This window comes from Mauremys reevesii, linkage group 26 (assembly GCF_016161935.1).
Source record: "Mauremys reevesii isolate NIE-2019 linkage group 26, ASM1616193v1, whole genome shotgun sequence".
Lineage (NCBI taxonomy): Eukaryota > Metazoa > Chordata > Testudines > Geoemydidae > Mauremys > Mauremys reevesii.
Genome location: NC_052648.1, coordinates 15,980,711 through 16,007,296, shown reverse-complemented (window position 1 = coordinate 16,007,296; position 26,586 = coordinate 15,980,711). Strand labels below are relative to the sequence as shown.

General features: G+C 46.2%; 1 protein-coding gene across 3 annotated transcripts in view; it reads left to right on the top strand.

Moving 5' to 3' along the window:
• RANBP3 (RAN binding protein 3) overlaps window positions 1-26,586 on the top strand; it is a 224,602-nt gene that overhangs the window by 28,977 nt on the left and 169,039 nt on the right. For all 3 annotated transcript variants that reach the window (XM_039515887.1, XM_039515886.1, XM_039515888.1), the window contains exon 2: window positions 5,305-5,360. In XM_039515887.1, coding sequence (XP_039371821.1) covers window positions 5,305-5,360 — 56 coding nt within the window. The remainder of the gene's footprint in view (window positions 1-5,304; window positions 5,361-26,586) is intronic.

Genomic DNA, 26,586 nt, shown 5'->3' with positions numbered 1-26,586 from the left:
CCATCTCATGGTCACTGCCTCCCAGGTTCCCATCCACTATTGCTTCCTCTACTATTTCTTCCCTGTTTGTGAGCAGCAGGTCAAGAAGAGCTTTTCCCCTAGTTGGTTCCTCCAGCACTTGCACCAGGAAATTGTCCCTACACTTTCCAGAAACTTCCTGGATTGTCTGTGCACTGCTGTATTGCTCTCCCAGCAGATATCAGGGTGATTAAAGTCACCCATGAGAACCAGGGCCTGTGATCTAGCAACTTCTGTTAGTTGCTGGAAGAAAGCCTCATCCACCTCATCCCCCTGGTCTGGTGGTCTGTAGCAGACTCCCACCACAACATCACCCTTGTTGTTCATACTTCTAAATTTAATCCAGAGACTCTTAAAACTAACTGATTTATTAAACAAAGATGGTATCTGTAGTTAGTGAATTGATCTGATTTTGTTTCTTGTCACCATTTCCTTCAAGACTGTAAAATTGGTAGATCTCATCTGCACACCTAGTTTTTATTCATAAAATGGAAGAGGAAAACAAGCTTTCCTGCTTTTTCAACTCAGTCACTTTCTGAGCTTTGAATGAACTAGTCACTGAACTAGTTGAATAAACTGAACTGAAGAAAATATTCTCTTTGCACCTGTAGAAGAGGCTACTGCTATCAAGTTGGTTTAGCACTTCAGTAAACTGTGGTTCCGTCCAGTGGCTTAGCTAGTGGCTTCTGCCAGTTCAGTGGCTTGACTTTTTGTAAATCTTTAGCAGTAAACATATGTACTGCTTTAATATTGTTGTTGTAATTTAATTGACTTTAATAGATAATCTAAATTTTAGTCTTTAATAATCTTAATTTCAGGTTACATTTTAAATACATTTCTTTTTTAAAAATTATTTAATTTAAATAAAGAAGCTAATTTAAATATAAAAAGCCAATTAAAATATCATAGATTTTTATCCATCCTGAAACACATTAAAAGGGAGCTAAAAAGTCCTATTGTGACTGTCCACAAAAAGGATTAGTGTCCCATCAGCATCCTTCATATAATTCCTTCCCTTTCCTCTTTGATTCATAGCAAGGAAGGCCTTGCTTCCCAAAAGGAGAAATTCTCAAAATTATTAGGAAGTTGATATTGTTTAATGAAGTACAGTGCCCAGTAAACTACTTGGTCCTCTGAAATTCCCCTGTTTCCTCCTCAAAGTTCCTAAGTTGTTTAGAAGCATAAGTGTCATTGAAAGTGATGCTTGTGTGTGTAAATTGCTTAGGCTTAGTCTAGAAAAGGTTTGGTGATATGGATGTATAGGTATAACTATACTGGCAAAACTTCCTAGTATAGTGCTTTTTCTAGTTTTGGTTATGCCAGTTCCCTGAGAGAAATAAGCTATATATACCCCAGAGGGAATTATGGGCCAAAAATTTCTGTGGAAAAAAAAATTAAAAATGTATGCACACATTTTAAAATTCTGCCAGTTTTATTTGTCAGCAAATAAATGTGGCTCCAGCATGGTAGTCAGAGTCAGGTTCAGGAGATTCAGTCTTCTCCAGGAAACTGCCTATCTAGGAAATGTAAATTAAGTGGCAAATTTTTGCAGATGACAACAAAATTATTTAGGATAGTCAATACTAGTGAAAATTGTGGGGAATTTCAGAGGAACTTAAAGCTATGGGAATGGACAACGCAATTCCCAATTAAATTAATTATTGACAAGTATGAGGTCGTATACCTTGGCAGGAATAATTTGAACTACAAATACAGATTGCTGAATTCTGTATGTGCGAATACCATCCAGTAATAAGTTCTCAGTACCATTGTGAATGGCTCTACTGAGCATTGAGATGTTCTCATGGAGATCCAAAAAAGCAAGAGGGTAGAATAACTGCAACAGTAGAGCCTCCCCTTGCATTGGCAAGGAGGGTCTGAGGTTGACAGAGGAACAGGGAATTCTCACTTATTCACAGCAGATAGTGTGTATGTGTGAAAAGGTGCTTCATATTTGTCAGGTACCTTTTAGATAGAGACCCTGAAAGATGGATGCTCACGAAGCAGGGTCTAGGGACAGCATTCTGATAGACATTCCAGCACCCTCCCCTTTTACCAAAAGCTTCTGTGGGGCTTGATTTCTTTAGGTGTTGCCCCTTGATATTGAGACTCTCCACTTTAATTTAGTACTCTGAATATAGGGTGCCTGGTAAATTTTTCGGAATGTACATGTGAGGGATTGGGTAGGTGGAGGGGAGTGAACTGAGTGATGAGAGGGAGAAATTTGTGGGATAAACAAACAAACAAAAAAGTCGGGGAGAAGCATGAGAGACAGCAAACAAGCGGAATGTACATTGGAGAGAAGGCCAGCGTGTGGAAGAAATGCACTAATGAAAGCAGGGAAAAGATGTTGTAGGAATTGAGAGAAACAATAGTGAAATCAGGAAAAGCGATGGTAAGAATGTGATCTAGTGAGTTACACTTAAAAATTATTAGAAAGTTGATATTGTTTAATGAAGTAAAGTGCCCAGTAAACTACTTGGTCCTCTGAAATTTCAAAACATATGGCAGCACAGGTATTTTTCGTGGTGGCTACTAGGAGCTCTGAAACTTTCAAGTTCACCCTAAATCATTGACAATGTATCCAGAGTTAAACATTAGAACGCCAAAGTTTACTGTCGTATATTTGACAAGAGATGATAAAATGTGGAATTGTTTGACTGCAGTTATCAAAAGGCCTGGCAGGGGTGTCTTGGGCTGGGATTTTCAAACTCTCCTAAACATAAGAATGTCCGAACTGCAGTGGTCCCCAAACTGTGGGGTGGGGCCCGAACTAGGCCCCAGTGGGGAGTGGGGGGGGGCGTGCCCTCCAGTTCTACTCCAGCCCTGGCTACAGCTGTGGCCTCTGCTCTGCTCCCGGCCCACACATGCAGCCCTGCTTCCAGCTTGTGGTCCCAGCCCCTGCTCTCTGTGCCTGGCCTGGCTGTGGTTCTGTTCCCTGTCCAGGAGGGCCTGAGCACATTCCATTACTGGTGGTGGTGGGGGGGTGAGATAAAAAGTTTGGACACCACTACCATTCTGAATCACACCAATGGCCCATCTAGCCTAGTAGCCTGTCTTCTGACAGTGGCCAATGCCAAATGCCACCAGAGGGAATGAACAGAACAAGACATTGATCAAATCATCCATCCCATGTTTTCCAGTCCCAGCTTCTGGCAGTCAGAGGCTTAAAGACTTCCAGAGCATGGGATTGCATGTCTGACCATCTTGGCTAATAGCCATTGATGGACCTATTCTCCACAGCCCTCACTCCACAGCTCCTTTATGCCAGGCACTCCTGGTGTGGCTCCTGCTGGGCTGAACCTGCGCAGCCAAGTGTGGAGGGGCTTAGGGTGGGGGAATCCAGGTGTGAGCTGAAAGTTTCTGAGTGGGGCAGTCTGGGTGCGGGCGGCTCAGTGGGAGATCTGGATGCACAGGGGCTCATTGTGTGGTTCTGGGTGCAGGGGCAATGGGACTCTGCAGGGGATCCAGGTAATGTTGTTTGGGCTCAGTGGGGGAGCAGGGGGGTCTGGGTGTGGAGGCTTGGTGGGAGGGTCCGGGTGCTGGGGGGAGTGGGACTTGATGGGTGGAGGTCCAGGTGCAGTGGGTTGGGGCTCAGTGGGGTGGGCGTCTGGGGGGCTTGTCGGAGAGGTCCAGGTGTAAGAGGGTAGGGCTTATCAGAGTGAGAGTTTGATGGGCTTGCTTAAAAGGAGAGCCCTAGCTACTGCTGAGGAGATGCTGCATGCTGGACTCCCAATTCCCCTATCCCCTTTTCTTCTTTATCCCCCTCCGCTCACTCCCACATTCCCCTCTCCCTGCCCTATTCCACCTCCCTTCCTTCCCTCACGCCTTTACCCAGCCCCACCGTGGGCACTCAGTGTTCCACAGAAAATAGGAAGGCTCCCAGCACACAGAAGGGAAGCACAACTGGCACTAGGACTGAAGAGGCTGCGTTCAGCTGCAGTGGAGCCTGAGACACACTCCTTCAGCTGAGCAGTTCTGCATTTGTAGAAATGAGGGATGAGGGCAGTGGCAAGTAACCCTGTGTGTGCCCCCACGCCTCGCTTCTGTTTGGAGGGCAGTCCCCCACAAAAACTCCACACATGGTCGCCCCTCCCCCCTGCGTGGCTTCCCTGCCATTTTCTGCAGGGAAACGCAGAAATACTGTTGGGGGGGCGGGGGGGGAGGGGGGGAAGGGGATTTTCTGCAGGCGTGCAGTCCCCAGCATCCCCCCAGGAGTATACATAGCAAAAGCACTCCTATGCCAGTATAACTACAGCTACACTAGGGCTTTTACTGACATTGAAATGTCAAAAAACAAACAAACCCAAAACCAAAACAAATTGCATCCCTGTAGACCTGCCTTTAGGCACTCTTGCAAATCCCACCTTAGTTATAACTAGCGTAACTAATACTTGAACTTGAACACATACGGCAAATTTCTGCAATATCCTTGAAAAGCCTTACTGAATTAGTATCTGGAGTCCATTTTATTAAATACAAAAGTAGTGATTCCTGGGAGATGTTGTGAACTTCAGAAGACTGTCTGAACAATGGGCCAGACAAGAATGGGTGTGTGGATAAACAATGTTAAATGGTTTGCCTAGGGAATCTCTATGGGAAGGTGAGAGCAAATTCCCAACTCTGGTTATGCAAAAGTCCTTCTTTTTGTAGGAGGGAACTATTTTCTACTGATAATCTGTTTGTGGAATCTCAAGATTGAAGACCCAGGCTGTAAAAGGAAACATTAACATTAACATGGTTGTGTTTATTCTGAGCTAAGGCTGTTTATGAACTTGTAACCATACAAAACCCCAATGTTAGCAGAGCCCTTGCTGAAGTTTGGAGGTGATCTCTGATAAGCTTATTAGCATGTGTTTAGATTCTTTTACTGTCTTTAAAATATTTCACCATAAGAATAAATGTGCTTGCTTATAAAGAGCTATTTGGTAACTCATAACTGCTGGCAATTACATTATTCCTAACCTTTGAAGAGAAAGCAGAGCACAGTTGTTGGCAGTTTTGGCAGTCGGGTTGCTGGGAAAATCAGTGTAGGCAGGGAACTGTGCATCCTGGACAAAACCCAGTTAGAAGGGAGAGGGATGCGGGCCTCTACTGAAGATAGGTGACAGCTGAGGAGCCTGGTGTGTGTGCCCCAACGGGACCACCGAGGGGGTATACAGATGCAATTGCCCTGAATTGTGAGGTGAACATTTTCAGAATTCATTCTTTTTCTGTGAAAAGAATCACAGAACATAACTTTGTAATATTTAATGCTGTTGGAAAAAACAATTTCTTTTTTTGCAGAAAAGCCTGCCATTGCTCCACCCGTCTTTGTGTTTCAGAAGGATAAAGCACAGAAGGTAAGGAGCTATCATTGTGTATGTACTCATTTTATGGCATACTGTCATCCTGACTAATATTTCAGTGACAGCAGTAATTTGTATATGGTGTTACTCTTCTGAAGTTTAGGAGAGATTGTTGCCTACTGATTGTTGTCATTAGGGTTTGAAATTCAAGGAAAAAATTTGGGAAGACGTAGATTATAGGTTAGTGGGAGGAAAACAGGAGAGACAGAAGGTGTGGGAAATCTAGAGCAATTTCAAAGGAGTATCCAAAACAAAGACAGATGGGGGGAAAAAGGGCAGGCAGACCTTATTACTACGTAGAAATAGAAATGAAAGCAAGAAAAGAGAACAACAAAATAAAAAGAAAAGGAAAGTTAAAAGGAAAAAAACATGGTTCAGGTTAGTGCTAAAATGTTACATATTACATACAACTACTGACTGATTTATTGGTTAATTGCTCATTATTAAATTTAAGTTTGGGGAAATTGAAAAATGTTGCTGTCGGCTGTGTAATTCAGTGACCTCGGAGCATTTTGCATTTTAAATGTAGTTTACAGTCCTTTAACTTGGAAAGAGAGACTGACCCGGTTTTTCGAATGAATTCTATGATGCATTAAGCTGGGTTCAAACAGAAAACCTTCCAGTGTTTTAGTTAATTGCTACTAAAATATTTTGTCAAGATGTGAAGCCTACCATCAGATGTCTCTTTTGAATCCAGTGCAGGTCAATAGTGAATGAAAGCTGTTACCAAATTATATGCGAAATGTTAAGTCTCAGTCCACTTCCAACCATAAATGATACTCCTCGTGGAAGTTAAGCAGAGATATCCTGGAGATTTACTCCTAAAGGTGCTTTATCCAGTTCAGTGTTGAAGCATGTTGGCACAGGATTTGGTGGGAGAAGTTTGCATTTCTCTGCTGCCAGTACTGTATTTGTTCCATAAGTAGAGAGATAGAGAAACCTCCTGTCACCCTTGTTGACAACTTGGTACTATTTAAAGTGGTTCCAATTTAAAGTCTGCCACAATTCAAATTAAAAAATCTGTCTTTTCTTCAAATCTGCCGTTTTCAAGTTTCACATTCTCTAATCAAATAAACGTTAATTCTTCCCAAAAGTTAGTTCTTATAGCTATCTGTCATTTTATATGTAATCTATAAAAATTCCTAGAATATTAAGACATGAATAGTGAACTAAATCTTAAAAGAAAGATAATTTTCCTTAGGTTTGTGATAAAACCTCAGATTTGACCTTTGTCACAATTCTTACCTGCTCAAGAAACATGAGTTAAGGATTAACTCCACCAGTTAGGTATAAATTAAATGCTTATGATAGATTTGTAGCCAAAGTAGATAATACTAAAGTGAAACTCCAGCAATTTCTTCCAGTGCTAGGTAGCTCAATTATATTTAACCTCCTAATAAATATTATTTTTAGAAGTACCTGTCACTTGTGTGATACCTCCAGAACGATGAATGGTTTTGGGAGGGGAGGGTTGGTGTTAGTGACTCCTCTCATTTTACTTCCCAGCAGTAAAATCATTACACTTATGTAATGGCATAGTAAGTGCTAATGGACAGATTAGTATATGCAAAAAGTTGGGGACTTATTGTTTTAAGGCAACTTGTACAAGTTATTAAATATTAGTGTAGGTATTATACATATAAAATGTTAAATGGCCAAAATATATACAAGATAACTTAACTTTAAAACAGCCATGAAAGTCTCCAGACTTTGTTGGAAACTAAGGGTCGAATCCTGCTTACGCTATTTGTGCAAATCCTTTAGCTGAAGTCTGTGGAACTGCATGCATATGTAACAAAAGTATAACTTGGCCCCATGTTATCAAAAAACTCAAGATGGCAACTTTGAATTTCTTTGTAACTATTATATTGTGTAATATGCTTATTGGGATAATCTGGTTTACCAATTAAGCAGTCATCTTATTCAACAGAAGATGCCCAAGATTCACAAAGGCAACATTTTAACTGACACCCAACATCACAATTTTAGTTAAAACAGCAGTGTCGTTGAGCAGCAGTTGACAGCATTTGCCATTAACTACCATTGGACTTAGTTTGCTTCCCAAAGAAACACCCCGGTTAATGGATTCCCTGATTACATGCCGTACCCAGCAATTCTTAATTAAGACTGCTCAGGAAGAATTCCTATTAAAATTGATGGGAATTTTGTCTGTGTGAATGTCTTTTGAGGGGTAGAGAGGGGTAGAAGAGTGTGGCCTTTATGTGTACTGTAAATAATTTTTAAAAAATTGGCACAATGCACAGTTTTAGATAAAGGAAAATAATAATTTATGCTCTAGCAAAATGTGTTTGGCTGGTGGTAGTTTAAACTTCAGTTAGCTTTGCAGTTAGGGTTGTCAGCCCTCCAGGATTGTTCTGGAATCTCCAGGAATTAAAGCTCAATCTTTAAGTAAAGATTGTCATATGATGAAACCTCCAGGAATATGTTCAACTGAAATTGGCAACCCTATTTGCAATCCTGCTCAAGTTGATCCTTTCAGGCACTATACAGAGTGCTGCTTTTCTTCAGCAGGCTGTCCAGCAACCATCAATGGGAGAAGGAGAAAAGTAGCTTATCAAGGGGTGCCCCCATGTGAGAATCTAACACATCTGGGCCATCTCTGATCATTAATAGATACTTAGAATTATGGAGAATTCAGGAACTACTCCAATTTACTGCAGAAAATGAAACTTGACTTTACAAGGCCTCCTGTTGTTATATCAGGATTCTGTATCTTCAGAGACTTTTCTGGAGATAGTACTCTCAATTATTAACCTATAGGTAGGCCTGGCAGGATTTTATTTTAATCGGTAGATGTTGGTAAATATGGATTTCAGCTGACATGCCGAAATCAATGAAAAAATATTGCTCAGTAACATTGCTCAGGAACCCTCTTGGGGTTCAAAAAAGAACTATATAAGTTCATGGAGGATAGATCAATCAATGGCTATTAGCCAGGATGGGCAGGGATGGTGTCCCTAGGCTCTGTTTGCCAGAAGCTGGGAATAGGTGACAGGGGATGGATCACTTGATGACTGCCTGTTCTGTTCATTCCCCGTGGAGCACCTGGCATTGGCTGCTGTCAGAAGAGCAGATACTGGGCTAGGTAGACCTTTGGGTCTGACCCATTATGGCTATTCTTATGAGTCCCGTTGTGGCCCCGCTCCCTCGCTGCCATGACAACAGACCTGTACTCATCAACCAGCTCATGGTAGCGGTTCCTGGGCAGGGACTGTTCAGCAGCACCCCACAGCTAGGGGCTAGTCTTTGTCCATGCATTCCTGGCCAGGGATCCTTGTCCTGCCCCTCTAAGGGCTTGGCTACACTTACAAATTTGCAGCGCTGCAGCAGGGTGTGAAAACACACCCTCTGCAGCGCTGCAAATTGCGGCGCTACAAAGCGCCAGTGTAGTCAAAGCCCCAGCGCTGGGAGCCGCGCTCCCAGCGCTGTCCGTTATTCCCCACAGGGAGGTGGAGTACGGACAGTGCTGGGAGAGTTTTCTCCCAGCGCTGGCGCTTTGACTACACTTAGCGCTTCAAAGCGCTGCATGTGTGTTCTCTCTGCATGCTGTACTGACTCTGGCCAGATAGCCTGTACAGCAGGCTCTGATCGAAGTGCCCAATAACCACTGACTTGGTTTGTAGCAAAGGAACTTGGTCAGGTTTATTGTCGATGAAGCATGGTATTGGTGCCTTATACTTGTTACAGGTACACTCAGTGCATGTATGTGTGCGACAGTGGATGCAGCTCAGTTAGTGACGGGACTTTCCACTATCCCCTTGGCTGGCCATAGACGCTCTCTCTGAGACTCCATTTTATACATTAATACAAATAAGTTACGTACTGCCCCTCTGATGTAGTTAGTTGACACCCTCTGGCAGAGCCAGTTTCTACCTATCACCTTGTACATCTCTATCCATCACATTGTCATCCTGACCTTATCTTTAGGATGGGTCAGCATGTTCCTGTTACCTTTAGGGAATGTGTTGGTATCGAAGTGTTCTGGTACCACCCTTCTGGAATGTGTTTGTGTGAATGATCTGTGCCTAGCACCTCTCAGGAATGTGTTTTTGCAGTATCAGCCCTGTTCTTGCCTTATTCCGTGAGCAGGGCCTGCCTCTAGCTCACAGCCTGATTTTGCTTAATATCAGCAAAGGTTTGACTGCTACTTTAGCTCAGGCCTCTGATACAAGGGCTTATGTTTCAGGCCCTCTTCCTACTACATTCCCCCACTTTCTGTCTTTTTATGGGGAGGATGTTTACCCATCATCCCGGAAAAGCATAATGCATGGACTGAAGATGACCCAGTGGGCTAAACGCTGTTATGTGGTCACATTACTTTACCATCCATACATTCATGCCCTCTCTGTCCTGTAGTCTGCACATTCCGTTGTATGATTGATGGACAGATTCTATTTTCCAATTAATTGTAGTCCCTTATGGTGGGCCTGGGAATGTTAGGCCTGGGGCTTTGATTGAGGAATGTAGTTTTATGATTGAGTCTTAGAGACACTCCCAAATAATTAATATATATGAATAATATGGATATGGCATATATATTTGTAGTTTGCATAGGGGTGTGTGTGTGTGTGTGTATACCACTTTATATTCAAGCATAACAATAGTTTTCCAATCTGGTATTGTGGTTTGGCGCTTGTGGTACTGCAGAGAGCAACTCATCCTATTAGGGCATTTACAGTTACCACCTGTATTATTATTGGTAGTAGGCTGAGTGGTTTAAAATACTGGGATAGGTATTATTACAGTGCGTTTTATAGTGCTATGTATATGAGAAGTACAAGAAATGTGGAGTAGTGACATTACAAATGAGGCCTTTACCTATAAATATTTGTAGTTAGTTACTTACTGCCCAGTACTCATGTTATAGGTTACCCTTACTGCTGGTTGTCACTCTCTGATAAGCTTGCTGGGCAGGAAACAGGAATGGCTAGCTTCTCTGTTGCATTGCTCTGTGATACACCATTTGTTGACATAAATCCAGTTGTTCCTTATGGATGCTGTCTTCCAGATGACCTACTGAATGGACAGTAATCAGTTTATCAAATATTGCTGTGCCTGGATTTAGTATTGGTACCCAGACACTGAACAAGAGTGTTTTGAATAAAATGTGCCTTGCTTAGAAGGCAGTGTCACTGACCCCAAAGTGTGACTGGTACTACCAGGGAATTTGTTTACCCAATTTGTAGTTACTGTGTAACTTATAATTTCTTTACCAATTTGTTTTTCTTGCCTTTGTGGTGTTTGCTGCCGTTTGTTTGTTAAACAGTTTCGCAATGTTATGCACATTGTAAATGTTGTACAGTGATAATGCAACAGTACAGCAATAGTATAACAATATAGCAATAATACAGTTGCTTTTACACAGTCAAATTCAAATTGCATGACAGTTGTTTCTAGCTGATTGCCAACTTAATTGTCTATATATGGTAGACTGAGGTGTAGTTGACCAGTCTCTTATTTATAAAGCACTTCATTTTTCTTTTCTTGATGCTTGGTGGTTTCTTCACTGTACGCTGATATCTTCTGATGTCTTTAGTATGTAGGATGTAATCTTAAACAGCTTAAGGCTATGTCTACACTTGCAGAGTTTTTGCGCTGTCAGTGATAGTGATGGTGAAAGAAAAGCACTGGTTTGTGTACTCACTTCCAAAGGCGTCAGTGTTTACATTTGCAGCACTTCCATCGTACTGCCCTCAGTATCCCACAGTGCAGCTCTCTCCACTTTGACGATAGGTCTTGTGGGAAGGGGGGGGGGGTGGTCATGGGGCATCCTGGGTCCTTGCACACCCTCCTCTACCCAAATACTGATCAGCTCCAGTAGCGCAGCACTGCTCCAAGCAGGGGATCATTTGCTCAGTGGAGCAGCCATTGTCACCTGGCTAGATGACAAGTGAGCACTTGACAAAAAAACAGGAAGAGGAGTTTCAAAGTTCCCTTGGCTTTACAGGGGGAGGGGTGGATGTCTGTTTATCTGGCATCAGAGCAGCAGAGCTGCTGGCCAGAGTGGTCAACTAGGCACTGTGGGATATCCTCCAGAGGCTAAAAGGTTTGTAAACAGTAAGAATGTGCCTTCAGTTGCACATCACTGCAAAAGCATTACTGGCAAGAGCTGTATGCCTCTCGTGGAGGTGGTTTTCTTTTTGCGGTGAAACGCAGAAGTTTCACTGCAAAAAGTCATTGATAAAGGTAGATGCTCCCATGGCTTTTCCGCAAAAAGGGACTTTTCCCGCCTTAGATGGCAAGTATAGACATGCCCTAAGTTGGTTAACCCAATAAAGTTTTTTTGCTTGTTTACATTTCTCTTGTTTTCAGAAACCCAAACTTAATACACAGAGTAGCTTAGTGTGTTTACAATGTAATAGGGACCAAGTCTTTTAAGACACGAGCTATACTTTTGCAATTGTTGTGTAGACATTCATTTTTACTTAAGGTGCATTACTAATATTTTATATTAAATATAATACTTCACTGCTAAAATAGATGCTCGCAATCTTCTATAAGGGTATTGCTTTTCCCTGCTGAGCACTCTGTGTTAGCAAAAGAGTTAACGTAATATTTACGACACTTTTAGAGTTAATTTGGATGTGATACCAATTCTACTTTTAACTGCTTAGAAGCACAAACATTAACAACCACTACTTCCCTTTAACATAACTTAGGAGAATAAAAATTAAACCAAAATGAATTTTAAATACAGGTCTATGAAAATACTTTGAGGGTATTAAACTTCCATGACACTTGGTTGTGTTTGGGAGATAAAGCTGGAAACCTGTTGAAAAGGTGGAAAGCTGTTAAATTGTTTGTTTGGCTTTATGCATAAATTGTTTTTAAACATTTTTGCTCTAACATTCTTATAACTACATTTAGAAGTGCAAACAATTTTATAAAAACTCAGACAAGAAATTGACACATGGTTAATATTTCTTTTACCTTAACGTTGCTGAGACCTTTTTGAATTTTGAAGAAAAAATGGTATTAATTATATTATGATGATTATACCCCAACCATAATATTAAAACAGTGTGGTACCACTTGTATTAAAAAATGGTATAAAATTGACTTTTGTTACAACAAAATAAAAACAAAACAAAACAAAAAGTCAAGTGACACACTATACAACACAGGGCAACATACATGACATACAGGACAATTAAAAACAAATGGTGCCCGAATTCTATTTCTAACTATACAAAATAAGGCAAATAAAAAATAAACACAAGGGTTAAACATTTAAATAAACAAGTTATTACCTTTTTATTTAAAACTTTTTTATTAAAAATTGATAATTTATATTTGCCAAATCTGTTGTATTAATTTAACTTAAGGCATTTTTTTAATTACTTTATATTCAACTTTATTTTAAAACTCTGGTATATGGAAATAAGGAAAGCCCATGTTTCAAATATTAGTCAGTGGTTAGGATTAGAAGCAGAGTCTGCATTTCTATTGCTTGGCAGCCATATCTTTAAGGAAGTTAGGAGTAATTCCAGCTGTTGCATTCCTGAAGGGTTAAAATAATTAACTTACTGGATTTATTTAAAGTTTTTACCTTGTTTTGTTTTGTTCTGTTTTCAATTGCTTTATCTTTTGGAGGTTTCTGTAAAAACTATAACTTTTAAAACAGAATTTAGAAGGGGGGAAGAACAACCTAGGAAGGTTGGGAGACCTGAGCCAAGAGAGAGTAACTCTATTAAGATATCTCAAAGTACAGGAAGCAGCAGCAGCAAATTTAGCAAACTGATAAAGGATATAAAGGAAAACTTAATAGGTATGTAATAATATTTGAGAAAAGAAGTTATATTTTTAGCTCTGAGCACGGAGTGTGGTTCAGTGGGTCAAAACAGTGGGGAACCCACACTCCAGGTTTTTATCCTGGCTCTGAGAGTGGGGGTAGTTACCTCCTCTGGAAAAACCTGAATTTCTTCTTCGAGTGATTGCTCATATCCATTCCATGTAGGTGTGCGCGCGCCGCGTGCACGTTCGTCGGAAGACTTTTACCCTAGCAACTCAGTGGGTCAGCTGGGCGCCCCCTGGAGTGGCGCCACCATGGCTCCGGATATATACACCAGCCGACCCACCCACTCCTCAGTTCCTTCTTACCGCCCGTGTCGGTCGTTGGAACAGTGGAGTGCAGCTTAGCTGACCTCCACCTCCCTAGCATTCTCATAGTTCTTGTGTATATAGTTCTCAAATTAGTTTAAATTTAGATAGCATAGTTAATTCTTAGTTGTTAAATTAGAGTTCAGTAAGTTTAGTTGGGTTCGGGACTTAGGCCCTCCCCGCACCGGGACTGGAGCTCATGCCCGGCTCCCCGGGATTCAAGCCGTGCTTGGCATGCCATTGCCCGATGCCTACAGGAGATCCGCATGACTCCTGTTTAAAGTGCCTCAGGGAGTTGCACTTATCGGCTAAGTGTTCCATTTGTAAGTCCTTTAAGCCTCGCACCAAGAAGGAGAGGGACATTAGACTTAAACAGCTCCTCATGGAGGCGGCTCTAACCCCTCCGTCCTCGGCACCGAGTGCGCCTCCATCTGACTCGAGGAGTTCCTCTTCGGCACCGGGCCGCACCGGTGCGCCCACTCCGTCTCGGCACTGCACGTCACCGGTGCCTAAGTCAAGCCAGAGGCGCTTGCTCTCTCCTCGAGCGAGGAAACCTAAGACCCCTGCCACCCCGGCACCGCCCGAGGTGCGGCATGAGGGCACGGCTCCGTCGCACCACCCAGTGCCTGCAGCCACCGCGTTGCCTGCTAAGCCGTTGCCGTCGACTCCGGTTCGCCAAGGCCCGTCGAGTCCGGCTCCTGTCTCCCCGGCACCCGCCGTGGTCGAGTTGATCGTGCCATCCACGCCAGAGACCTGTGAGGTTGCGAAGGACCTGATCGCGCTGTCGGATGCGGCACCGCCGCCACTCCTGGCACCGCCGGTGCGGGTCATCCAGTCCATCAGGAAGCCAGCATTGATCCATCCTGCTTCCGCCAGCGCTCCTGACCGGCACCGCTCCCGATCGCGGTTCCGCCGGTGTTCCAGGTCCCAGCACCGTTCTCGCTCTTCACGCCGCTCGCAGTCCCGGCACGGCACCGGTTGGACTCGTGGCATCGTTCTCGATCCCGGTCGCCGTTGTATTACTCCCGGCACCGCTCGAGGTCACGGCACCGATCACGGCACCGCTTCTCCAGAAGCCACTCCCGACGCCGATACTCCAGATCTAGGTTGACCTCCCGGCACCGGGCCAGTTGTAGGTCCCGGTCTCGTTCCCGGCACCAGAGTTCTTCGCGGCACCGCTCCCCGGTGCGGAAGAGCACCAGATCAGTGGGGACGTCGGCTCAAGGCCTATCTGCTCCACCATGGCCTTCCAGGCATCCGTCGGCTTCGTCCCAGGTGGGAAGTTACTACTCCCAGGACCAGGAAGCGGATGTACCGGAGGGCTTGTTTCAGGAAGCACATTCTGAAGCGCAGGGTAATCAGCAGTGGCCCTTTTGGACACTGTGGGCATACCATCAGGCCCAAGGTGCTCCCCTGGTTCCGTCGCAGGCTGGCTCATCGGAGCATCAAGCCCCTGAGGCCACAATTAGTCGTCCTCCGCCAGCTGGCACGGACGCCCAGTTACGTCCTCCAGCCGCCTCACCGGTGCAACTGGAGGAAGAGCCTCAGCTTGAGGAGCAGATACCAGATGCCCTCGCCCCCGGTGTCTCGTCCTCCTCTTCACCGGATGAGGCAGTGGCGGGCTCATCGTCCTCGAGCCCACCCCCAGTTGACCTTGCTGCTCATCAGGACCTCCTCAGGCGAATCACCCTAAATATCAACCTGCAGGTGGAGGAGGTCCCAGAGGTCGAAGACCATGTTTGCAGCATCCTGGCAGCGGACTTGCCCACGAGAATGGCTCTGCCGTTTATTAAGACTATCCAGGCCAAGGCAGATACCCTTTGGCAATCGCCGGCTTCGATTCCACCGACGGCAAAGGGGGTCGAGCGAAAATACATGGTGCCATCCCATGGGTATGAGTACCTCTGCATGCACCCTCCTCCCTCATCTCTGGTCGTCCAGTCCGTTAATGACAAGGAGTGCCATGGACAACCGGCCCCTGCTCCAAAGTCCAAGGAGGCCAGAAGGATGGACCTCCTGGGTCGTAAGGTGTATTCGGCGGGCGCCTTACAGCTCTGCGTAGTGAATCAGTATGCTCTGCTGAGTCGCTACGACTATAACACCTGGGCGGAGATGGTGAAATTCCGGGAGTTGCTTCCCCCAGATTCCTGCCAGGAGTACAAAGCCTTCCTGGAGGAAGGGAAGAAGGTGGCTAGGACCTTGTTGCAGGCCTCCCTAGACGCGGCGGACTCCGCAGCCCGGACCTTGGCAGACGGCGTTACCATGAGACGCATCTCCTGGCTGCAGGCTTCCAACCTTCTGCCTGAGCTCCAGTACACCATACAGGACTTGCCCTTCGAGGGCAAGGACCTGTTTTCGGAGAAGACTGACTCTAGGCTTCAGAGCTTAAAAGACAATAGGGGTTACTATGCGCAACCTCGGTATGCATACCCCTGTAACCCAGCGACGCACTTACCTCCCTCAGCACTTCCGCCCGTACTCTGTCCCTAGGCAGAGACAAGACTTCAGCAGACGCCGAGGGTGTGGAGGCCGCTATTCGGGCCCTCAATCTAACCAAAATTGCGGCTCCTCTAAACCGCAGCCGGACCCAAAGCCGTCCTTTTGAAGGCACTCCCGGGGACAGCATACTATTCACAGTAGGGGATCCTTTCCCCCCGTTCTCCAACCGCCTCTCTTATTTTTTCCCTTCGTGGTCCCTCCTGACCTCAGATGTCTGGGTCCTGCGCACCGTGAAGCACGGGTACCACCTCCAGTTTGCTTCAACCCCGCCTTACCATCCTCCCTCCCAGTCCCTCTTCAGGGACCCCTCTCATGAGCAATTCCTCTTACAAGAGGTCCAGACGCTCCTCAGCATCGGAGCTATAGAGGAGGTACCAAAGAAAGAATGGGGCAGGGGATTTTACTCCCGTTACTTCCTGATTCCAAAGTCAAAAGGAGGTCTCAGGCCGATCCTAGACCTATGCGGCCTGAAAAAATTCTTAATAAAGTTAAAGTTCCGGATGGTCTCCCTAGGGACCATTATCCCTTCCTTGGACCCCGGGGACTGGTATGCTGCCCTCGACATGAAAGACGCTTACTTTCATATAGCCATATTTCCTCTCCACAGACAATACCTCCGTTTCGTGGCGGGCCATCGCCATTTCCAGTTCACGGTCCTTCCCTTCGGCATCTCCACAGCACCTCGAGTATTCACGAAGTGCATGGCAGTGGTGGCCGCCCACCTCCGTCGCCAAGGGCTCCACGTGTTCCCCTACCTGGACAACTGGCTCCTGAAGGGGGCCTCCCGGGAACAAGTCGGGGAGCATGTCCATGTGGCAAAGGACCTGTTCACGAGCCTCGGCCTGATGCTCAGTGTAGACAAATCCACCCTGGTTCCCACTCAGAGGCTGGACTTTATAGGAGCGACCTTGGATTCCACTCTGGCCAAGGCCTGTCTTCCTCAGCCAAGGTTCCTGGCGTTGACAGCCGTCATCCGCAGCCTTCAGGCCTTCCCCACGACCTCGGTCTGCACTTACCTCGCTCTGCTGGGCCACATGGCGGCGTGTACGTACGTCACCAAGTACGCCCGGCTCCGACTCCGCCCCTTTCAGACGTGGCTCCACTCGGTGTACCGTCCGGCCAGAGACTCGATGGACACCTTGGTCACCGTACCGCCGCGTGCCCTTCACTCCCTCGACTGGTGGCAAAACCCCTCCATGGTGTGTGCGGGGTTGCCCTTTCATCCGCCTCAGCCCACGCTGTCTCTGACGACAGATGCGTCTTCCCTCGGCTGGGGAGCCCACCTAGGCCACCTGCGCACCCAGGGCCTGTGGTCATCAGAGGAGCTCTCCCTCCACATAAAAGTGCGGGAGCTCAGAGCGGTCCGCCTAGCATGCCAGGCGTTCCTCAGGCTTCTGTCCGGCCGTTCTGTCTCCGTCTTTATGGACAACACAACGGCCATGTACTACATAAACAAACAGGGTGGGACCCGCTCCTCCCCTCTTTGCCGAGAAGCCATCGAGTTATGAGACTTCTGCATAGCACATACGATCGATCTGGTAGCATCCTTTCTCCCGGGAGTTCGGAACACTCTGGCGGATCGGTTGAGCAGATCCTTCCTGTGCCATGAGTGGTCCATAAGACCGGACATTATCCATGCGATTTTCCGCAAGTGGGGCTTTCCCCAGGTGGACCTCTTCGCGACACGTGCGAACAGGAAGTGCCAAACGTTCTGCTCGTTCCGGGGCCACTCGCCAGGGTTGAGCTCGGACACTTTTCTCATTCAGTGGTCGCACCAGCTGTGCTATGCGTTTTCCCCTGTTTCCACTAGTCCACAAGGTTCTGCTGAAGCTCCGCCAGGACAGGGCTCATCTGATCCTGATTGCTCCGGCGTGGCCCAGGCAACCCTGGTACACCACGCTGCTCAGCCTCTCGGTGTCCCCACCGATCACCCTCCTCCTCTGCCCGGACCTTATAACTCAGGAGCACGGCAGTCTCCGCCATCCGGACCTCCCGGCTCTCCACCTCACGGCGTGGCTCCTGCGTGGCTAGACACCTCAGAGCTACGCTGCTCCACCCCTGTGCAGCACATCCTGCTCAGCAGCAGGAAGCCTTCCACCCGGTCCACATACTTGGCCAAGTGAAAGCGTTTCTCGGTCTGGTGTGCGTCTCGGGCCCACAGAGGTCCCCGTTCCAGTCATCCTGGACTACCTATGGCACCTTTAAACAGCTGGGCCTTGCCATATCTTCCCTGAAGGTCCACTTAGCGGCCATATCCGCTTTCCATCCTGGCGAGGGTGGACACTCGGTGTTCTCTCACCCGGTGGTCGCTAGGTTCCGTAAAGGGCTGGACCGTCTCTACCCTCAGATCCGTCACCCCACCCCTACCTGGGACCTGAACCTAGTACTCAACAGGCTCATGGGTCCGCCCTTTGAGCCGCTGGCAACCTGTTCTCTTCTATACCTGTCATGGAAGATGGTTTTCCTGGTGGCCATTACTTCGGCTAGGAGAGGCTCCGAGCTCTCACTGTAGACCCTCCTTACACTGTCTTTCACAAGGACAAGGTTCAATTGCGGCTGCATCCCGCTTTTCTCCCTAAGGTGGTTTCGGCCTTCCACACCAGCCAGGACATCTTCCTCCTGGTCTTCTCCCCAAAACCTCATTCATCTCCACGGGAGCAGCGATTACACTCCCTGGATGTCCGCAGGGCGCTTGCATTTTATATTGACCGCACAAGGCCCTTTCGTAAGTCCCCCCAGCTCTTTGTGGCCGTAGCAGACCGTATGAAAGGCCTTCCCATCTCCACTCAAAGGATTTTCTCGTGGCTAACAGCATGCATCCGCATGTGCTATGACTTGGCCCATGTCCCAGCGGGCCATCTCACTGCCCATTCTACGAGGGCTCAGGCTTCTTCAGCCGCCTTCCTGGCTCATGTACCAGTCCAGGAGATCTGCTGTGCAGCGACCTGGTCATCGGTCCATACGTTTGCTTCGCACTACGCGCTGGTGCAGCAGTCTAGAGACGATGCGGCCTTCGGCTCGGCAGTTTTACATTCTGCCACGTCTCACTCTGACCCCACCGCCTAGGTAAGGCTTGGGAATCACCTACATGGAATGGATATGAGCAATCACTCGAAGAAGAAAAGACGGTTACTCACCGTTGTAACTGTTGTTCTTCGAGATGTGTTGCTCATATCCATTCCACACCCACCCTCCTTCCCCACTGTCGGAGTAGCCGGCAAGAAGGAACTGAGGAGTGGGTGGGTCGGCTGGTGTATATATCCGGGGCCATAGTGGCGCCACTCCAGGGGGCGCCCAGCCGACCCACTGAGTTGCTAGGGTAAAAGTCTTCCGACGAACGTGCACACGGCGCGCGCACACCTACATGGAATGGATATGAGCAACATATCTCGAAGAACAACAGTTACAATGGTGAGTAACCGTCTTTTGTTTCCCCAGTGCATGTTGCTTTTGTGTGCATGCCAAATGGATTGCAGGAGTGCCTTTACATGCTGTAGCTAACTGTTTTTGGGCAACTCCATATGTTAATGCATCAATTTTAGGTGTTAACCAACTCAGTTTTTTTTAGTTTGAAGTAAGGCTGTCAATTAATCGCAGTTAACTCATGCAATTTAACTCAAAAAAATTAAATACGATTAATCACACTGTTAAACAATAGAATACCAATTGAAATTTATTAAATATTTTGGGTTGTTTTTCTACTTTTTCAGTTATATCGATTTCAGTTACAACACAGAATACAAAGTGTATAGTTCTCACTTTATATGATTTTTATTACAAATATTTGCACTGTAAAAATGATAAAAGAAATAGTATTTTACAATTCACCTCATACAAGTCTTGTAGTGTAATCTCTTTATCATGAAAGTGCAACTTACAAATGTAGTTTTTTTGTTACATAATTGCATTCAAAAACAAAACAATGTAAAACTTCAGAGCCTACATGTCCACTCAGTCCTCCTTCTTGTTCAGCCAATTGCTAAAAAAAACAAGTTTGTTTACATTTACAGGAGATAATGCTGCCCATTTCGTAATTACGTCACCTGAAAGTGAGAACAGACGTTCACATGGCACTGTTGTAGCTGGCATCTATTTACATGCCAAATGCACTAAAGATTCATATGCCTCTTCATGCTTCAGCTGTCGTTCCAGAGGACCTGCTTCCATGCTGATGACGTTTGTTTAAAAAAAAAAAAAAAGCGTTAATTAAATTTGTGACTGAACTCCTTGGGGGAGAATTGTATGTCTCCTGTTCTGTTTTTAACCTGCATTCTCCCATATATTTCATGTTCTTCTTCAAGTGCTTGCTCATATCGATTCCAATTAGGTGTGCGTGTGCTGCGTGCACGTTCGTCGGAAGATTTTTTACCCTAGCAACACTTGGTGGGTCGGCTGGGCGCCCCCTGGAGTGGCGCCGCTATGGCGGTGAATATATACCCCTGCCGACCCAACGGCCCTTCAGTTCCTTCTTACCGCCCGTGTCGGTCGTTGGAACAGTGGAGCGCGGCTTAGCTGATCTCCACTTCCCTAGCCTACTCGTAGTTCCTTACTAATAGTTGTGTATATAGTTATAATCTTTATAGTTGTAGTTAGTTTTAGTCGTTTCTATAATATAGTTAGTGTATATAGCTGTGAGGGGATCGGGGATTAGCCCCTTCCCCCCACCTGGTACCGGGGCTCATGCCCGGGTCTCCGGGCTTCAAACCGTGCTCGGCCTGCCATAAGCCGATGCCAACGGGAGATCCCCACGACTCCTGCCTTAAGTGCCTCAGGGAATCCCATCTCTCAGATAAGTGCCGGATCTGTAAGGCCTTTAAGCCGAGGACAAAGAAAGAGCGGGACTTTTGCCTCAAACAGCTCCTGATGGAGGCAGCTCTTAGTCCAACGCCCTCGGCACCAAGCGCTGAACAATCTACATCAGAAAGAAGCGCTCTTTCAGCTCCGGATCGCCCCGGTACCACTAAGGCCCCTTGGCACCGACCATCGCCGGCACCGATGTCGGCTTGGCACAGTTCCCTGTCACTGCGGGTCAAGGAGCATCATAAGACTCCCGCTGCTTTGGTGCCGCCTGCACCACAGTCGGAGCACCCGCCTAAGTCGGACCGCCCAGCACCGACACCTGCCGCGGCACCGCCAGCTTCGGCACCGTCAATTCCGGTACCGCAAGGACCGTCGAGTCCGGTGCCTCAAAGCTCCCCGGCGCACGCTGTGGTCGAGCTCACTATCCCGTCCACGCCAGAGACCTTTTCCACGGCGAGGGATTTAATTGCACTGACGGAGTCTGCACTGCCTCAACCCCTGGCACCGCCGGTGCGGGTCATTCAGTCCATTGGCAAGCCTGCCCTGCTGAGGCCACCCTCCGTCGGCACCACTGAGGGGCACCGATCAAGATCTGAGTCCCACCGGCGTTCTCGGTCCCGACGCTGTTCGCAGTCCCGGCACCGCTCTCCATCACGGTACCGGACGCACTCGTGGCACCGCTCGGCGTCTCGTTCGCCAGCCTGGCACTTCCGGTACCGATCCAGCTCCCGGCACCGTTCCCGGCAGCGCGCCTCTCACAGCCGCTCCAGGCAGCGAGCCTCGAGATCCCGGTCGACCTTCCGGCACTGATACTGTTGCAGCTCCCGGTCTCGTTCACGGTACCGTTATGGTGCCCGCTACCGCTCTCCAGTGCTGCCCAGAGAGAGATCGTCTAGAGACGTGGCCCCTTCTCAGAGTTTCTCCGCTCCTCCTTGGCTGTCTAGACACACCTCAGTGTCATCTCACGCGGACAGTGCTTCCTATGCACAGGACCGTGACTCAGAGTCTTCCAGGAGACCCAAGGTCAAGAACAAGGGCCCCATCAGTGGTCGTTCTGGACACCTTGGACGTATCACCAAGCCCAAGGTGCGCCCCCAGAGGCATCACGCTCCGTGCCATCTGAACATCGAGGGCCAGAGGCGACTGTAAGCTGCTCCCCTCCTGCAGGTACGGATGAAGCTTCCATTCCACCGAGAGACTCTCAGGTCCCACCCGAACCTGACACCGCCCAACAACAAGAGCACACGCAGGACCCTCTTGTCCCTGGCCTCTCCTCTTCCTCCTCTCCAGATGAAGCGGTGGCCGGGACATCCTCCTCTGGCCCTCCCCCAATTGACCTGAGGGCCCATCAGGACCTTCTGAGGCGGGTGGCCCAGAATATGAATCTTCAGGTGGAGGAGGTCCCGGAGACAGAAGACTCTGTGGTGGATATTTTATCAGCTGACACCCCCACAACAGTGGCCTTGCCCTTTATTCGTACCATTCAGGCAAACGCCGATACCATCTGGCAATCTCCAGCCTCTATTCCGCCCATGGCCAGGGTTGTTGAGTGGAAGTACATGGTACCCTCTAAGGGGTACGAGTATCTGTACGTGCACCCTGCTCCCTGGTCGTGCAATCGGTTAATGAAAGGGAGCACCATGGCCCGCAAGCTCCTTCGCCAGAATCCAAGGAGGCTAGGCGCATGGACTTATTGGACCGCGAAGTATACTCTGCTGGAGGCCTCCAACTCAGGGTGGTAAACCAGCAAGCCCTAATTAGCCGATACAACTACAACACCGGGACGGCGGTGGGCAAATTCACGGAGCTACTTCCCCAAGACTCCCACCAGGTGTTTGCAGCTGGCCAAAGACGGTCCCTCTGAGACTCCTAAGTTAATGTACTGCCCCTCTGACATAGTTAGATGAAAACTGGCTCCGTCAGAGTGTGTCAGCGATCACCTTGTACATCTATCTCTATGCATCTCCTGACCTTATCTTTAGGATGGGTCAGCCTTTTCTTGTTATCTTTAGGGGATGTTTTGGTATTGGGGTGTTTGGTACCACCCTTCTGGAATGTGTTAGGCACAGAGCAATCGCACAATCACCTCTTAGGAATGTGTTTTTGCAATATAAGCCCTGTTCTTGCCAGATTCTGTGAGCAGGGCCTGCCTCTAGCTCACAGCCTGGTTTTGCTTTATATCAGCAAAGGTTTGACCACTACTTTAGCTCAGGCCTCTGATTCAAGGGCTTATGCTTCAGGCATCCTTGTGCCTGCAGGGGTTGGTTGTCACTGGCCCGCAGCTGTGCAGGGGAACCCTCTACAACTTCACTCTCGTGGCCCTGCTCGCTCACTGACTAGCCATGAGTGTGGGAGCCTCCCCTGGACAGGAACTGTTCAGCAGCACCCCACAGCGTGGGGCTCACCTTCCTCCTGGCTGGCAGGGTCTCTGCTCTCTCAATTTCTAGCAGGTGTAAAAATAGTTAAAAATCAAAAATCTTAAGTGAAGGTCAATCATTGAAATTAGAAAAAAATTAAAAGTCAAATTCTGCCTGCCCTACTTGTCGGAGCCACTATTTCCAGAAATGCTTACTTGAGGCCTGTTCCTGTGAGGTTCTGAAGACCCATAATTCCCAGTGAAGTTAATAGGTGTTGAATGTGGCAAGCAGATTGCAGAATCAAACCTTTAATGTGGTAGTAGGCTATGGAGACCAGTTTTTAAAATGGACACTTGGATTTAGTGAAAGATCAGAACATGCACATCTACTTATGTAGGTGCTCCAGCACAATTCAGTGCATTTTTCTATCAAACTTGCCTTAAATAAAATATGGTAACCTAAAGGTGATTCAGGACAATGTCTTCCCTCCCCCCCCCCCCCTTTTAATAGTAAGACCTGCGGTTATTTTCTTTGGCTGCGTAGCAGATTTACAAGATTGACTTAGCTGGTGCTATTTTCAGTAAAGCTTTCAGCTGAAGTGGAAGTAGAGCCTGAGGAAAGCAGGCTGTTAGAAGTCCCAGCACACTCACTTCTTCCAGAGCCTTATGGAAAGGGGGACTTTCTTCTCACAAAGAGGCTGTCCCTTGAGCCCCACAGTTGTCTACGCCTCCACACCAATTAAAAATAATGCTCATCATGATGCTTGTTAGATCTAGTTTCCAGATGACTGCACTAAAAATGCTACTGGCATCTGTTATCTGATATAGAAGGCAGTTAAATTGTCAAGTATTTTCTTTTTGAGACACAAAATTGTCAATTATTTTTTCAACCTTTTGGGCCTAATTTTTATTTACCCCATTCTGGGGAAAAGGAGATTTAGTGCAAATGAGAATGAGGCCCTTTGTAATTTTACAAATGTGGTGTTCTTAAAGAGAATGTAGTGGATTAATGGTTCTGGAGTTCGAATACCTCTTCGTTATTGAGCTTTCTCCTTATGATCTGATATACACAAGCTATTTCTTTAGCATTTGTATCATTTAGTCGAAATTATAGTAGTTCGAGTTAGTGAGCAATGTGAAAAATGTATCAAAAATCTACTAGCTAGAGGATTTGCTGTATTAGAGGCTGAAAAGCAATTTAAAAAAAAAATGGTGCAGAGGAGGGGAGACAACAGTGGGGCTCAAGGGACAGCATCATTGTGAGAAGCCAGTCCCTTTTTCCTTAAGGCTCTGGAAGGAGTGAGTGTGCGTGCTGGGATTTCTACCAGCCCACTTTCCTGGGACTCTACTTGTGGGATCCATTTGTTCATGTAAGATTATGGCTGGTAGGAGATTTCTGTCTATATAGCACTTAGAAGGGGAAGGCATCTGTGATCTCTTTTGTGCATACACTCTCCCCCCTCCCTCTTTTCAGAGACCCTTGATTCTTAGGGCCAAGGTTGTGAGGTCCACAACTCTACTGCTTTCAAGCTGTGTGGTGGCTGCAAGGAAAGGAGTTTTTGCATCTCTTACCTCTCTTCCTGTCTGCTGACTGGTATGTGTGATGTTTGAATGAGGTGGGAGAGGGGGAGGGCCTCCATTATTCTGTCTGTCCTTTGCTTTTGGGGTCTTCCCTCCAATAATTTTCTGCAGTTGCTCATAAGTTTTCCAAGAAGGAGCAGAATGAAATGGGTATGATTTTGCTAGGTTTACTGCCCAGAGCATTTTGAATAGCTGCATCCAAACTGACCACAAATGTCTTGTTAATTTCACTCTTTTAATGCTTGGCAAAGTTATGAATAGTCTTGGCAGAATTAGATTTTTATTTTTTTAATAAGTTTTACTGATTATTTTAAGGTTTCAGAGTAGCAGCCGTGTTAGTCTGTATCCGCAAAAAGAATAGGAGTACTTGTGGCACCTTAAAGACTAACAAATTTATTTTAGCATGAGCAAACAGGGGAAGATTAAGACTGAACTCTCAAAATTAGATACTCTCATGAAAAACCAACCTTCTACACAAACTTCCTCATGGATAGACTTTACAAAAACTAGACAAGCCATTTACAACACAGCTATGCATCCGAAGAAGTGAGCTGTAGCTCACGAAAGCTCATGCTAAAATAAATTTGTTAGTCTTTAAGGTGCCACAAGTACTCCTGTTCTTTTTGATTATTTTAAAACATTGTTTATCAATTTAAAATTTCATATATCTGAAATTATGGGGGCATCAGACAATGGGGATGTCAGACAGTAATTATTTAATGACAGTAGATGTAGCGATTAAAAAAATTAAAGATTTATGACCATTAAAACATAAATTGTCAATGTCATGTCAAATATTCAAAGTAAATATCCTTAAATCTTAATGTCTCAAATAGCATTTTTTCATTTTTTCCCTATCTGTAGACTTTGATTATTATCGATGGAAATATTTTTTTCCTTCATTTACTGTGTGTATGGCAAAATAATTTGCTGACACTCACTGATAAAAATCTAATCTTTCCAAGCCTTGCTATGAATGGAAGGAGCTGCCTGTACACTCAAGAACATGACATTGCATCAGTTTCTATAGACTCATAAATGTTAAGGTCAGAAAAGACCACTGTGATAATCTAATCTGCCTGTCTACATAACACATGGCATATTGGAGTATCACTAATAATTCTTGCATCAAGTCCAATAACTTCTGGCTGAACTAGAGCATATTTTTCAGAAAGACACTCACTCTTGATTTAGGAACTTCAGGTGATAGAAAATCCACCAATGGTTAATTGCTCTTTTTTTTGTTCAAATTTGCCTTATTGTAGTGTGAATTTGTCTAGCTTCAGCTTCCAACCACTAAATCTTGTTATGCCTTTTTGTGCTAGATTAAAGAGACTTCTGATATCAGAAGTCTTCTCACCATGTAGTACTTACTGACCATGATCAAGTCACTCTTAATCTTCTCTTGGATGAATTAAATAAACCGAGCTTCTTGTCAACTGTTTGAAATGGGCCATCCTGATTATCACTACAAAAGTTTTTTTCCTCCTGCTGATAATAGCCCACCTTAATTGATTGATCTCATTAGATCAATGGTATGGCAATCCCCATTTTTTCATTGTGTGTGTGTGTGTGTGTGTGTGTGTCTTCCTACTGTATTTTCCACTGCGTGCATTTGATGAAGTGAGTTTTAGGCCATGAAACTTATGCACAATAAATGTGTTAGTCTGTAAGGTGCCATAAGTAGTTCTCGTTCCTTTTGCTCATACAAACACGGCTACCACTCTGAAACCTGAGCTTCTTTTCTTTCTCACTATAAGGCAGGTTTTCCAGATATCATATCACTTTTGTAACTCCTTTCCTAACCCTCTCCAATTTGTCTTCATTTTTAAATAGTGGACACCAGGACTGGACCCAATAATC